Source organism: Lycium ferocissimum, chromosome 10 (assembly GCF_029784015.1).
Source record: "Lycium ferocissimum isolate CSIRO_LF1 chromosome 10, AGI_CSIRO_Lferr_CH_V1, whole genome shotgun sequence".
Classification (NCBI taxonomy): domain Eukaryota; kingdom Viridiplantae; phylum Streptophyta; class Magnoliopsida; order Solanales; family Solanaceae; genus Lycium; species Lycium ferocissimum.
Window position 1 is genome coordinate 24,462,379 of NC_081351.1, and position 16,117 is coordinate 24,478,495.

Below are 16,117 nucleotides of genomic sequence, written 5' to 3' on the forward strand. Positions count from 1 at the left end.
CAGTTTGATAGTACTGCTTAGCTAGCGTTTCTTATTCCCCTTCAAGATGAAACAATTGCTTGACTGAATTTTTGTTGTAAAAATAAGTAGAATTTTGTTTCTATGAATTACTCGAGGTGCGCGCAAGCTGACTGTACACTACCATTATAAACTTTGTTACAATAACATATATTCGTCAATCTCCATGACACGCATGATATGGTAATTAGTTAAATTGGACTAACCGTTAATATAACAATACGACTCAATGTGTTCAAATTCTTTTATTGTAAGACAACCAAAATATCTCGAAAAAAAAAAAGTTGATATATATATATATATATAAGCTTCCATCCTTCCTTTGCTTCCATTAAAAAATTATGCAAAGGAGTGTAATTCCAATGCAAAAAATATAATTAATATTCTCATTGATGAGTTGTAGTACAGAAATTGCCACATAATGAAGTCAGGCTCAATCATATTGTTTATACGTAGAGAAGAAAATAACAAGTATTTACCATAACACAATCATGATTATGAATTTATGATATTAATATGTATACATGCATGATCTTGCATTCATGACTACTATATTGCCACTGTTAACTTTTAGAAAAATACGAATCTAAAGACACATGTTGATGTTCAGCAAAGAAATTAAATTTGCACGTATGTCTTTGAGCAGTGCCTTCTCCTTCACATGTTCCAATTCCATCTCGTCTTGCCTAATAGGACGTAGTGTGTCGTAAGGGTGAAAAGCTCTTGTGACCCCCTTCGAGTTTACACTCGTAGTTTGAACACCACAAGTGCTAACACCACTTAATGAAAAATTCATTGACAATGCCTTCAACAACAATTTTTCAGCTTCTTTTTCGTTCATCCCTTTCTTCCATTCGTTCTCCAAGAAATCGCACAAATAAGTAACCCCATATCCACCAACAGCAAAATTAGATTTCTCCATAACCATTCCACCATAACATATCTCATATAGTTTACTTCCTCCACCAATAATAAGCCCGGTTTGTAGCATGTTTTTATTGTTGTAATTATATGAGGACAACGTTGTACCTATAGTCTCAGCCGCGACCATAGTACTTTCTTGGTCAAGAATAAAATTGCGAGCATCTTCCAAAAGGATTTCTGTTTCTAATGCACAATTACACAACATGACATTAGCAGTTAACTGTGTGATTGTGTTAGTGGAACCAAGAATGACGCCATCGTCGTAAGTGACTCCGATGATTGTGGTGGTGTTTGAGGGGTGGGACTCGTTGTAATCAATAATGGACAAGGACATACTTAAGTGTTAAAAATTGATCAAGCTAGGAAAACAAGAAGTAATGAGAAGATGTGTTGGTTGATTCAATTGTGGGGTGTTGCTATATATAAAGAGTAACTATTATTACTAAATTGATTCGGAATAGGAAATACATATAAGGAGATAATCTAAATGGGAAGTAGAACCGTAGTTTGTTACTAGTTCAAGTGGGTTTAGGAAGAGAATACCAGTTCAACTAGGATGATGAAGAGGGAGAGTTTCCTAATTTTTCCTTTCAACAGTTTGCTAAAATAGAATATGGAGAAATTTCAAAAACCTTATTCTATGCTTGTCTTTGTAACACTTAATTTTCCTCGTGTATTAAAAATTAAATTCACGTTTCTTATTCTGATCTTTTTTCTGTAAGAAAACTTATTTACATAATAACTTTTTGATTTGATTATCATGGATAACAAGGACTTCACTCGTAGGTCTGGTTTCCATTCCAATTATCATAGTGATGGTAACTTGAAGTCTCTATCATATTGATGACAAATCTCCTTATGCTATGCCAAACCACAAGCACCACAGGAGGTGAAAGCCTGGGTGAATGAATTTAATAAAACAAAATTAAAAAAGAATAAGTTTTTGTGATCAAACGTTATAGATTTTTTTTTTCTCAATATGTTAGCATATAATTTCTAGCCATAAAAAATTAAAAATGTTGTATAGACATATTCATGATGCTTTCCCGAGTTTTCTATTCTTCTACATTAATAAAATTAATTAAGAATGATTTATTTATTGTTTTAATTATCAAGATTAGGTAAGTCTAAAAACATCTATGGTGTAAGCTCATATATCGTTTCATGTAGTTAGTGAGAAGCTTATCTGTTTTTAGCTTTAATGTGATTGTCTGGACAAACTAGTCTACGCTCAACCAACATTGGGACCCAATCTAGCCTAAGTGGTGTGATATAGTATTTGTTTAGCTAGCGTTTCTTACTCCACAATTCACGATACCGAATTTTTGTGGTAAAAATGAGATGTGCGCAAGCTGATTCGAACACTACATTTATTTAAAAAAAAAAAAAAAAAGCTCTTTCATCTGTGTCCTTGGCTATGGGCTACAAGCTATAAGTTGAGGCATTCAACTAGCTCACTAGGCTTACAGGTTGAGCTGCAGTTTATTTTGTAACTCACTTGTTTGACAGCATGACATTCAGAATCTTAAAGAAAACAACAACTTATTACTTTAACATCCTGGTATTAATTACAGTCAATCGAATTGATTATATAGATAGAGCAAATACGTAGATTCTACATTTCTTCAAAAATCAAGATCCTCTATTCTTTCACATTATTCTGTCCTAGCAAGAAAGGATCACACTGACCACTAAGGAGTGGGGCGGGATTGATGGGATTCCTCAACCCTTAATCAGATGTTTCGAGTTCTAGCTCTAGGAGAATGGAGAAACTCTTGGTAGGGAGCATGTTCCCCTTTATGAAGCCTACACTATGCAAATATGAATTAGTCGGACTAGTGACCTCTAGATAAACTCTAACAGTCATTGATAGCCTCTTTCTTGGGCTCTCCAAGGGAATAAAAGAGAAAATACCCAATGGACAGAAATCTGGAAAAATCACCATATCTACTAAACTTTCTTCACTCAATTAAACTGTTTCTTGATTACTTCCAGCAAAATCTCGTTCCACGTATCAATAGGCCCTGGCAAACACCAATGAACACAGTCGTTCTGCACGCGTTCCTCAATCCCATTAGCAAATGGAAAAGGATGCATATAAGGTCCGGGATGACCATCTGGCCTTAGATATGCCAATTTCGTCACGTCCACTGCCTCAAATCTAACATTATTTGACATGTTCCTCTCACGAGCTTCCTTTTTCGCAGCGCTCACTTGTTTTATCGCTGTTTCCCTCATCTCCGCATCCATCCATTCGAGCTTCTTTTTCTCCTCTGCATCATAAGGCTTTGTCTTAGAACATGCCCCATACTTGTCCCACTCTCCTTCAAAATGTGCTGGTGTAAATGTTGTCACAATCACATCAAGTGGTCCAACATTTTTGCCTCTCCTCTCAATTATTGTCTTAAAAGTAGTCTCAAATGCCTTGCCATAAACATCATAAAATCCAACCTCAGTGTAATTCAGACCAGAACAATAATGACAACCTAGTACTTTGTCCCCGTAAAAATAAACAGCTGAATGCAAGAACCAATGTCCAACTGAAAAAACAACCAAATCCATTTGGCCCAAATCAGAAGCCCATTTCTCATCAACAGAGTCCAAGAACAAAGTGTTATAGTTTTTCTTGTCTGATTTTTCAACCCCTTTAACAAGAAAAGGTGACCAATATATTGATACATTCACATTATGTGAAGGAAAATGCCATTTCCTAAACTTGTTGTCCTCACCATGATTGAAAACTAAATCATGAGGACTAAAAGTGGATAACAAACAAAGTAATGACTCCAATTGATTCCTAGCTAGTGAATCACCAACAAAGGCTAAATTCTTGTTCTTGAAGAGTTGAAGAAATTTTTTTGGGTCAAATCTTGGAAGTTGACAATTTTTTGGCTTCCATCTCCAATAAAGATAGTCATTATCAGGCCTTCCATGAGCTATACAATTTTGCCCATCTTTGACTGTGCCACATTTTGTGTACAAAGGGCCTAACTTGTCATGAACCCAATTGCCATTGCTATAGTCACATGAAATTTCAACATTATCATTTCCTATTTCTGCAAAAAAGAATAATCTTTTGATGTGCAGCATTATCAACAAATGTGCATGCAAATCTGGAAAAATAGTGACTGAGCCAGAAATTTATACAAGTTGATTTTAAAAAAAATAGTGAAATACCATACCTAAGCTTTGAATTTGTGACACTAAGGCAATTTTTGAACTCCCTTTACCATTACACAAGATCTTTTTATGTCAAGGGGATTAAATAGTTCATATATAACATAAAGAATTATTTTCATCCTATTTGGATTGTACAATTTTCTGGTGAAGGGGATTCAATTGAACCTCCTTGACTCCCTTTAGCTCCGCCACTTCATGTATTAGCTATAGTCTCAAACAAGTTGGGATTAGCTATACCAATCCTCACTAGGAATGTTGCTCCACTTAAACTCATCTCTGACAATATTATACAAACACAAAAGAAAGTACTAGAAGTTCTTTATATTCTACAAGTATAAATCTTTGAAAGGCTAAATGACGCCTTAAAAGCATATGATCTATTTAAATTCATCTCAAGTCAATATTATACAATTCAAATAAAACTTATTAAAAATTCTCTATATTTTTTATAAGTATAAACCTCTGATAGGCTAAATGATTCCTGAAAAGCATAGAACCTACGATAAAAGTGCTAACACAACTAAAACATGTTTTCAACTAATAGATATCGCCGGTATAAATCTTGGAAACACATAAAACAACAAGAAATTCCCTTAGTTTTTGCATTGTACCTTTTGATGGAGTTGAAGAAGAGTTGGTGATGATTAGTGAATGTTCAGATTGAGAAGGAGAAAGAGGAAAAGGACGAGCAATTAAGTGAAAAATAGCTAATATAGGAAGAAGAGCATAAAAAGCCCAAGGCCATAACTTCCTTAAGGGAATTGAATGTGGTTGGTCTTTGAATGGATTTGTTGTATCCATTTCTCATTTCCAAACCTTTTTTTTTCCCTTCCTTTCCCTCAAAGAATAGTTTGCATAAAAGTGGATCAATATTAGTGCATTTTGGCAATAGGGTGGCAAGAACAAATGAAAAAGATTTTGGTTACCCTTCCTTTCCCTCAAAGAATAGCATTGATCCATTTCTTTGTTTTTGTTTTTGTCCATTTCTGTTTTTGTTTTTGGAAGGAGTGATGGTGGAGGTTGAAAGAAAAGATAGAGTATTTTGTGGATGATTAAGTCAAAGTGAGGATCCCACTATATTTGGTTGGCCAACCAATTTCTTTTTTTGATAATGTGTCACCTCAGATTCAAACAAGTGATACAACTAGCATTTTCCATCCCTTTTTGCATCTCACATTGGAATAGTTAGTGCCATACCAAATCAATAAAAGTGTGTTGAAATTTATTATAAACAATTGATATGTCTAGGAAAAACATGTAGAGAAATACTTCTTGGTTGAAATCATGAAGATATCATCAAGGTTCCTTTATAATAATTTGGTATAAATTTTAAAAGTACATTTACAAGGGGAATGACAAACGATTGAAATAGAATGGTGAAAGGAGTTTTGTTTTGGAAAGTGTACTTAGAAAATTACAAAAGATATTAAAAATAAATAATAAAAAAATTTAGTCAAATTAAAGTGTCTATAAGCTAATTCGACTCAATTCGGATTATAAGCACTTTTAATAAATATATGTCCTTTTAACCCTTTTACAGCCATTTCGAATAATAATGACCACCTTCCATTTTATTTATTTATTTTTTTATTTTTATTTTTTTGTATAATGAATAAGCTAATTTAACGTTAAAATTATTGTCTCCTTACATTTGTCATGCAACAAGAAATTACTACTACGATAGCCCCACATAATTGTTACTATGAAGAAACATTTTGCTCAAAACTTATCTTAAAACTCAACAAAAGAAAGCTAAAATTCAGCAAAACCAGTATTACCCCCACAGCTTTCTTAGATTTGTGAATTTCATACTAATCCAACTAACCTGTTTCTTTCCCCAAAATTATCTACCATATAGGTTAGTATTGATCCGGTGAAGAAAAGAAAATTTAATTGATAACGACGTTAAGTCTGGAGGAAGCATCTGATCACATATTCCAAAACCTTCAAGGATTAGGCATAAATAGTGTAATTTTATGAAGGTGGCAAATTTAGATGGAGAAATCATTATCCACAGATCAAATCATCAACAAGATTTTATTGCACTTACCCGTGAAACCTCTCATTCGATTTCGATCCGTTTGTAAATCATGGCGTTCTCTAATCAACGATCCAATTTTCATCGATGCACATCGAAAGAAAATGGAAATTGTTAGCGACAACTTGCGTCTATTCCAAATTGTGTACCAATTATATCCCAATGAAGGGCTTCGATCATGGTGTTACGCGGGAAGCCCGAGCAACGAGTTAATTCACCCGGGCTTCCCCATAATGAACACGAAGCCATGTACCTATGAGTTGGTAGGTTCGTGTAACGGATTAATTTGTTTCCTCACGAATTTCTTACACGGTAAAAAAGAAATCAATTTATGGAACCCGTCATTGAGGAAATACAGGACGGTGCCCGCTTCCACCTTCTCCCCGGAACGTCAGAGGCACGCGCCTAGTTACGGGTTCGGTTTTGATGGTAGCAACGATCACAAAATGGTAAAAGTTACTTACATTGATGATAGAATATTAAAAAAACCAATTGTCGAGGTGTATAGTTTAAAACAGGATTCATGGAAGACCATTGGGGACTGTTTTCCTTCACAATATTATTACGTACGAGGTGTCACGGTTTTCTTCAACGGGTGCATCCATTGGCTTACGCAGCGCGAATACGGAAAAATTCGACCTAGGAGGTTGCCTATAGTTTCTTTTGACGTGGTAAAAGAGGTGTTTCAAGAATTTTGGCTCCCCAATCCTACAGAACGGGAAGCCAATTGTATAAGCCCGTTGCATGGATCACTATGTGTTTGTGCAAAATCAACTTCACCAATCGATACAATTCTCGATATTGAGGTTTGGTTAATGAAAGAATACGCAATGGAGGAGACGTGGACAAAATTGTATGTGACAAGGTTGGATGAAGAGTTGTCCGGGCCTATAATTCCTTTGAGAGTGTTGGACCATTTTGCAGAGGCAATTGTGTACATAAATAAGAATGTTTTTTTGTATGATCATGAAAATGAAGAATTTGAGGATTTTGGTATTTGGGCTAATGGAATTGGAGTTCCTTATGTGACTTCTTTTATGGAGAGTTTGGTTTGGGTTGAACCAATTATAGTTGAAACTACTCGAATTAAAGAAGAAGTTAATTTTACAATTGAAAGGATGGAAATTGAGAATGCAAAGCTAGAGAGTACAACTAGTAAGAAGGAAACTAAGGAAGTAGGTGCTAAGCAAGATGGTAATTGTGTGATCCTATGATACAATTTCCTCATTATGTTGTCTAGGGACACTTTTTCTTGTAATTTTGTTGTTGTATTATTAGGATTAATGTTATTGTAATGGCATCAATTAGTATAATTCACAGTTAGGCTTTTGAATATTTCTTTTCCTATATGGGTGAAAAATTTCTTTCAGAGAAATCCAATCTTTTTTTATGGTCAATTTATGTTTTAGAATTAGGGGTTTATCTTAGTATAAAATTTGGAATTAAATTTGTCCACTGTAGTGTTTGGTTGTGGATATTAAACTAAAACTAGGAAAAAATTTATAATAATCCCCGGATTATAAATGAGTTCTCTTTTGATGCACGTAAAGGTGCACAAAGAATATCGAAGGAAGTTATCTAGAAAAAACTACTCCATATTAATTTTTTTTATTGCTTTTGCTATCAAATCGTTCATTATGTCGCTACACACATGGTTAACGGCCAGATACAGTAAAATCAAATGAAATGTGAAAGAATTTCACACTCAAATCTATAAAATTTAAATTCTAAATCCGTCTCTGTATAAAATGAAAATACGTTAACATTACATTGTGAAAAAAACAAGCAATCACCAGAACCAAAAGGGGCGAGATGTGGATGGTCGATCATTGCTCCTTGGTTTTCCCCACATTTGCGTCTCTTTAGAACTATGAAAATAACAGAATAAAAAAGTAAGAAGACAATCAGAAATTTTTCATAAGACAAAATTTGACGTAGCTAATACTATGTGGTCAATTCATTATTTGACATTGACAACGTAAGAACATAAACATAAGATAACAATGCATATAATGTTGGAAAGAAAATGAAAGTACAAAGTCATTCTAATGTTTCTCAGATAAAACATCCTAAACGAATAATACTAGTAGTAATTAACTACGTAGTATTTTTGGGATGGTGACTTTTTTCGGATTTGATGTTTTTGTCTGTTTTTCTTTTACAACACAATGTGATAAGTGTTGAAATAACAATAAAAAGAACTGAAAACCCATGTGCTAAGACCTTCAAATTCAGCCATTCTACCACAATAAACATTTTTTTTTAAGATGTTCGGTATTCATTTTAGAATTTACGTTACATAAGGTCTATTAAAGAGAAAGTGTTTTTTATTATAATTTTTTTATTCACAAGACTTGAACTCGAAATTGTTGATTAAGGATGAAAGAATTATATTCATCTCACCATAATGCTCAATAATAAATCACTTTTATTGGTTAGGAGATTCCAACATAGTTTAAATTATTATATAAGTTTACAAATGGATCATACCTTTCTATAGCGAGCCTCCTCATCTCATGATTATAAAACCTGCCACAGAGACAAATTGCACCAACAAAATAAATAAGTATAAACAAACAATATGACTGTTTGCACTTAAACCTTGTTCCTTGTTAAATCTGTATAACACAAATTATCTATGTCAAATGTGTAGGTTCAACGATACTATATTCCAGAAAGAACATAAAGGTTTACAAAGAGCAAGTCCTCACAAAGTAATGCCCCAAATTTTATTGTAATGAGAGACTTATCCTCTATTTCTGCTAATTTTTATCAGTTTTTGGTGTCTAATGTAATTTTTGATGTATAATTTTTAAAATTTGATGGAGCTTTCCTTGTGTTTCTTGTTAATTTTTTTTCCACAATTTTCATAAATCTAACCGTCGGAATTTGTAAATAGTTGATGGTGGCACATTTAGAGTACCAAACTTCTTAAGAAATATGTTTAGGAGATATTTTGAACCTACTCCCAAACATAAAGACCATTTTTATTATTATTTGACCAATTGAGCAGATAATAATTACATCAAAATCAGATTAATGTCTTTAAGCAAATATCACAAATCTGCTTTGAAATGTTTTACTTAAACCGAGGGTCTACCAAAGACAAAAACTCTATCTCTCTGAAGTAAGGGTAAGGACTGAATACACTCTACCCTCCCCAGATCCCACCTGTTGGGATTACACTGGATATGTTGTTGTTGTTTTGTAAGCAAATATTATAAATAAATAAGAACTGTAACAAATTTATTAATGATAAAAAAGACCAAGTTTCCATTTAGTTTTGAAAATAAAAATGTATTTAAAAACCACATAAAAATATTATAAATCACAAGTTAGTTATATACAAGGGAAAAGGGTCACCCTACCGCCTTAGGAAAAGGCAAAAATATCTTCCGAACTTAAAGTCAAAAATACCCTCCGTTGTTTTGTAAGCAAATATTATAAATAAATAAGAACTGTATTCCTCCAAATTTATTAATGATAATGAAAAAGACCAAGTTTCCATTTAGTTTTGAAAATAAAAAGGGTGTATTTAAAAACCACATAAAAATATTATAAATCACAAGTTAGTTATATACAAAGCAGATAAATGAGTGAAAAGAGGAAGTGTACCAGCGTCCAGTTCTGTATGCAATATAACCTGCTGTAGTATACACTGGAGCCATAATAACTGTCATAGCATCCAATTATCGCGAAATTAGAATTTTCATGAAAGAGATTTAAAATATAAAAAAAAAATACATGAAATGTCAAAGAAATTCAACAATTATATAAACACTATATATAAAGAAGTCAGAATTCAGATCAATAACATTGTCATAATATTGAACTTACGGGTACGTATTATATTTTTGATGAGATTGTTTCCAAAATCATCCATTTTCAGAGTTCTACTCAGCTAGCAAGAAAGAATGGAAGAGGAGAAAGTGGGTGGAGGAAAGTGTGGTGCTTTTTCGGCAAGGAAATTAGTGCAAATGAGAACAAAGATTAATAATATTTATATTACAACTAGGAAAAGATTCCTTAGTAAAATAATATATACTCGTATAAATAAAATAATATCCCACGCGTTCCACTTTAAGTGGCAAGGTTTAGAGTCCGTGTATTGAAGATTTAAAGAACATTAAATTTTGTGTGAATTCGGACATAAATTCTTTAAATTTTGAAAATAAATACTATTAATTTAAAACTATATAAAATATATTATAAATCATAATATTTACTAATAATTAGAAATATTTTTTTAAAAATGTGGTTAAACATGAACTATTTTGGCTCACCAAATTAATAGTAATAATATTGTCATATAAATTGAAATAACGGAGAGTTAGTGATCCACTAGAATAAATCATGAGCAGAAGGATCAAAGAAGCAGACGTATAGAACCATCCTGTTTTGCTGGAAATTATTACTACTACTCTTTTTTATTTTGTTTAGATCAAATGCTTTGCAACTATTATTTAGCTTTTTAAATTGCCACATGCAACCAGTAACCCCATGTGGAGCACAGCATTCCTACTATATTTTTATGGTTAAAAAAATAAAAACCTTTATAAAATGAAAAGCCAAAAGCAAAAGGACAAGTATCTTCCACTATTTGTTACTAGTTTATTTGATAGTTTATCATTCTTTGCTTAGGAATTAAAGAGATTTTAGTCAACATTGGATTTGCCGATTTGGGGTAAGACGGAGGCCTTCTATTATCCATTTTAATAAAACATTCAGGCTGGTTGTTATTAGCAGTCCAAAATGGACCGTATGACCAAACACTATGAATATTATAGATTAGCATATATAGCTAACGAACTAACGACTTCATCATGCGATAAGAAATAGATTTTGAACTTAATTTAATTTCAAAAGTTAATTCATAAGGTTAGCATTGTCTAAGATAATTAAAAAAAATACCAAATAAGATTATTTATTGAGTTTAACTATAAATCAATCGTTCATGTAATCATATTCGGCGTTTTCTTGTCGATTATTCTCGTGAGACTGAATTTAGAAAGAATTAGCTATAACTGGGATATTCTATCAATGAATTGCATAAGGTACCAAGAATAATAATAAAAAGTCCATGTGAATTTAATAGAAACAATAAAATTGATCAACGTAGCAATAAGGGAAATCATGACCTAGATTGTTTTCCGTTCATAAATAATTCATTTGTTCTTTGATTCTTTTATCTAATTCATTCTTTGTCTAGTTATCGTTCACTATTTATTCTTGTTTGGTTTTAGGTAAAAGGGCGATTATCTTATTAGAAAGGGTCTTTGACATATATATACATCTTAAGGAGAAATATTTACGAAACGTGACGATAGTTTTATATTTACAAAACATAACATTACAAATCCTATACAAAACATGCTTTATTTTTTTAAAATTTTTTATTTTTTAAAAATATATTTTTTAAATTATTTTTTTATTTTTTAAAAAAATCATTTTTAAAAAAAATATTTTTTTATTTTTTTAAAAAAATATTTTTTAAATTTTTTTTTTATTTTTTTTTTAAAAAATTAATATTTTTTTTCATTTCAAAAACTTATGTATGAAAGTTGTATGAAATGCGTATATCTCGCTCAAGACTTAAAAAGTTTGCTAAAAATTTAGTGTATGAAAACGGTATGAAAAAATGTACTTGAAATGCGTATATCTCGCTCAAGGCTTAAAAATTACTCAAAATCGTGTGTATTTAAAAACAATACGAATTTGTATCTTGCTCATGTCTTAAAATTTCGCCGACATTACCGTATATAAAATTCATGTTAGATTTCCGAAATTAATACAACTACAATAACATTGTATACAACTTTTGATACAACATTCAAGACTTAAAATAATCGCTCAAATTTTTGTGTATGAAATGTGTATATCTTGCTTCAAGGCTTAAAAAGTTCGCTCAAATTTTATATACGAAGAACGATGAAAATGTGTATATCTTGATCAGCGCTTTAAACATTATGCTCAAAATTTTATGCATGAGAATAGTATGAAATGTGTATATCTCCCTCAAGACTTAGAATTTCATTCACATTTTTTGTATATAAATTTCATATTAGGTTTCTGAAAAATTAATATAACTACAATAACATTGTAACAATTTTCATACAATATTCAAGGCTTAAAGTTTTCATTAAAATTTTGTATATGAAAATTATATTAAAAATTTCGCCCACACATACATATTTCATACATTTTTCATACAAATTTCATACATAGAAATTTGAGGTAATTTTTTAAGCCTTGATAAAAAAAAAAAAAAGAAAAAAATATATATAAAAATTATTTTTTAAAAAATAAAAATATTTTTAAAAAAAATATATTTTTTTTTATAAAAAATATATATATTTTCTGGAAAAAAATAAAAAAACAAAAAATATACGAAAATCCGTCATGTTTCGTAATATATCGTTATGTTTTGTAAAAAAGGAAACTATCGCATGCTTTCGCAAATATTTCTCCCCAATACGTATATATACGTAGTTTTCCCTATTAGAAATTATCATATTTTGTTACGAATATGCCTGGGCCCACATTAACGGGCAATTTGTAGTGTGATTGTCTCAGCCGGGATGCCCTTTTAATTTTTGGCCTCAAATTGGTGGTCTTTAACTTTTTTTCCTTCGCTTAAGAATTTTTTGTTTCGGGTTCGAACCCCCGTTCAAAATAAAAATTTTAAAAAAAATCGCAAGACAGAGCTTTGCAAGTGGACAGATTTGCAATTTTTTTTTTAAACTGAGCTAGGATTCGAGCCCACAACCTTGGGATGTTAGGCGAAGGGCAAAACTTAAAGACCACCAATTTGAAGGACAAAAATTAAAGACCACCCCCCAAAATGAAGGACAATCCACGCAAAAGAAAGCACACTAACAACTATTGGGCCAAGAAGTAATAGGGTCCAAAGACTTTCACAAAAGGCTTATTTGGGCAGGCACATTTAGCAACTAGTTAAAAAAGGATGAGGAGTTAGAAAGAGCGATTATGCTAATTGTAATGGACAAATGAGGGTTGCTCAGTGGGTAAAGCACCTTCAATACGATCGGTAGGTCCAGGGTTCGAGTCACCCCGGGAGGGGAAGAACTATAGATCCTCCAAAATGGGAGTAAAATTAAAAAATGCGTACTGTAATGTTTAAGAGTTCTCTGTCGTCTCAGCACTGTATCTCTGAGTTCTCCTCCCCTTCTGTATCAGTCTCCTTCTGCTATTTCCTTGTAATTCTGTTTAGTAATTGCAATACTACAAGTCTATTTCCCTGTATGTGAATTGGTTTTTTCGGGTTTGTTACATTGGTTTCTATGAGACCCAGATCTGCATACTTATCCAGTCACATACTTGCATTTAATTAGTCTAGTGTTTGCCTAGTTTTATTCTTTGTGATCAATATACTTGGAACTTGGCAATTTTATGACAAATATAGGAATGAGGAGCAAGAAGATTTCTCACTTTCAATGGCAATTCAAGTTGTCTTAGGAAGAGCTTTGGGTTTAATTTCCGCAATTGTCACAAATCAATATTCAAAGGTATCTATCCTAGAAGGATGATAAAATATCATGTTTATATAACATTATGGAATATGGCATTGGATATCTGTCCACCAAAAATTAAATAGATGGAAAGAAATTACTTAATATTTTTGTCAACTAGCATTCTTGTAGCCTATGACTCATAAAGAAGAGAATCAATTTATGGATGGAATCAAATATGCCCTTCCGAAATTTAAACCTAAAACATCATGATTTTTAATTATTTTATTGATCACTGGATCATACCCTTTAGTGCGAACTTAGTTCCATCTTTGAATTCTTTTTCAAAACTTGCTTGGAAGTTGGATCCACTTGATTTGTCCCCCAAACTAATACTCCCTCCGGATAAAAAAAAAGTGTCCACTTAATCTTCTTTTTTTTTTGGGTCAAAAGAACGTTCACTTTTCAAATCAAGAAAGAATTAACCTTATCTTTTCAGATTTGCCCCTATTAAATCCTATGTGATCAAATCCAATACCTATTTAATTAAAAAGGCTTTAGTCAAATTACCTCTTTCGTCTGGTGAAATAGATTTTTCTTAAGGTATATTCATTTAGGGACACCTTTTCTCTTTTAGCTTCTTGTTTGACAATAACTTCAATCACACATTGGTTAGTTGGCTAGAGCATTAAACCCTTTTGACTTAATAGTTGTTGGCTTCCCGCTATTCATTAAAAATTGGGAAAAGGGCCAAATTTACCCCTCTATTATTGGAAATAGTTCACATTTACCCCCCGTTATACTTTCGCGACAAATTCCCCTACCGTTACCTAAGTAGCAATATTTCGCCCCTATTTTTAACACCAAATTAATCGCGGCAATTGTAATATTTTTAAAGGAAAGGGCCCGATTTACCCTCTACTATTGGAAATAGTCCACATTTACCCTCTGCTATACTTTCAAGACAAATTTCTTTTTTTACGTTACCAATAATAATTACCAACTAATGTAAACTTATCACAAATACAAATTCTTCGAGAATTCAATAGCTTTTTTTTTATCAAACTTATATTTTTAATTAAAAAAAATCATTGAATAACTAACTTTTTCATCGAGAGACCAATTATTATTGTATGCCATATTTGAATTTGATGTAACTATAGTTAACTCACAAATTCTAAATTCTCAATACACGACGATATATAGTTAATGCTTCCGTGTCATGAATTATGTAGACGTAATTCTTATATGTGTGTTATTAGGACAACAACATACCCAGTAAAATCTCACCAAGTGGGTTTGGGGAAACTGTGTTATTAGGACAAAGAGTCAAAAGTCAGCGTGAGCATTAAAGAATAAAGCGGCTAACATCTTTACTTTGGTGTGGAACTTCAGAAAGCACGCCAAAATCGAACTTAAGAGACTAGAAGAGCAGTGTTGTCCGTCGACATGCTTCCTTGTTCACAAAGGGTTATTTTTGGTATTCTGTAATTTAACGCTTTAAGAATATTGTACCATCTTGCTGCATGAATGTCATTTTCCCACAGCTAACTAAGAAAACGGGAATTTGGCACAGTGTATCAACAGAGAAATACAATTGGCATAGAATAATCATGTTTCAAAATATTGGTATGGAATGGCCTATTCACACATTTTAGGCTATTTTTCTTTGTACCCCACAACCCATAAATCATGCCATTAATATAGCTTCACATACAGTTTGAATTTCATTTTCTGTCCAACCAAATTTCCCCTCTTTTATTTCATCTCCTAAAATATTTCAATTAACAATTGTTTTTTTTTTTTGTCTGTTTCTGAAACCCTTTGCCTTGTAAACTTATATCACCTCCGTATAAAAAATAAAAATACATCTAGTGTATTCATATAATGTATACATCTTCTATAACAGTTATTGATCATTTGTATACATCTATTGTAGTCATATAATGTATACGAATATTTATATACATTTACTATAGTAACATACGGTGTCAATGTGGCTATACACATGTTGATTTGTATACATAGACTGGTGTCGAAATATTCCATAAGTTTCAAATTCTATGTATGCAATACATAAATATTAATTTATTTATTTTTAGATACATGGTGTTTTTTTTAAAATTAATAATGTGTGTTTGATGTATATCAAATATGAAATTTGATTTGGTATACGCATAATGTGTATAAAACCTGTTTGTTGATCATTTGTATACACCTATTGTATTCATATAATGTATATCAAGTTAAAGAAGGGATAAAAAAAAAAAAAAATCATCCCTATTATATAGTTAGGTTAATAGGGATAAGAAAATAGTCATCCCTATTATTTAGCTGCTTACTTAGTTGGTTAAGTTGAGCTCAGTTTTAGGCCTATAATTTGCTAAAACTTTTTAGGTTAAAAGACGCCAATAATATGTAAGAGTCGATCAAGTATAACGGGGGGTAAATTTATGTGCCGAGAAAGTATAATCGGGGGGTAAATGTG

The 16,117-nt window shown here is 31.9% G+C and overlaps 2 protein-coding genes and 2 long non-coding RNA genes across 4 annotated transcripts; 1 reads left to right on the forward strand and 3 right to left on the reverse strand.

The window, feature by feature from the left end:
• Positions 1-2,467: 2,467 nt before the first annotated feature.
• LOC132035227 (xyloglucan O-acetyltransferase 1) lies at positions 2,468-5,054 on the reverse strand. The gene is made up of 2 exons (XM_059425512.1): positions 4,734-5,054; positions 2,468-3,998 (listed from the first exon to the last, which is right to left on the reverse strand). The coding sequence occupies exons 1-2, from the start codon at positions 4,921-4,923 to the stop codon at positions 2,908-2,910; spliced, it is 1,281 nt and encodes a 426-aa protein (XP_059281495.1). The 5' UTR covers positions 4,924-5,054; the 3' UTR covers positions 2,468-2,907.
• Positions 5,055-5,816: 762 nt separating this feature from the next.
• LOC132035228 (F-box/kelch-repeat protein At3g23880-like) lies at positions 5,817-7,549 on the forward strand. The gene has a single exon (XM_059425514.1). It carries the CDS (start codon positions 6,118-6,120, stop codon positions 7,372-7,374), a length of 1,257 nt encoding a protein of 418 aa, XP_059281497.1. The 5' UTR covers positions 5,817-6,117; the 3' UTR covers positions 7,375-7,549.
• Positions 7,550-7,832: 283 nt separating this feature from the next.
• Positions 7,833-10,138, reverse strand: LOC132035230 (uncharacterized). The gene is made up of 4 exons (XR_009409199.1): positions 9,998-10,138; positions 9,776-9,833; positions 8,651-8,689; positions 7,833-8,028 (listed from the first exon to the last, which is right to left on the reverse strand). It is a non-coding gene; the product is annotated as an uncharacterized LOC132035230 (long non-coding RNA).
• A 5,151-nt stretch (positions 10,139-15,289) lies between these two features.
• On the reverse strand, positions 15,290-15,888 carry LOC132035231 (uncharacterized). The gene is made up of 2 exons (XR_009409200.1): positions 15,584-15,888; positions 15,290-15,451 (listed from the first exon to the last, which is right to left on the reverse strand). It is a non-coding gene; the product is annotated as an uncharacterized LOC132035231 (long non-coding RNA).
• Positions 15,889-16,117: the final 229 nt, after the last annotated feature.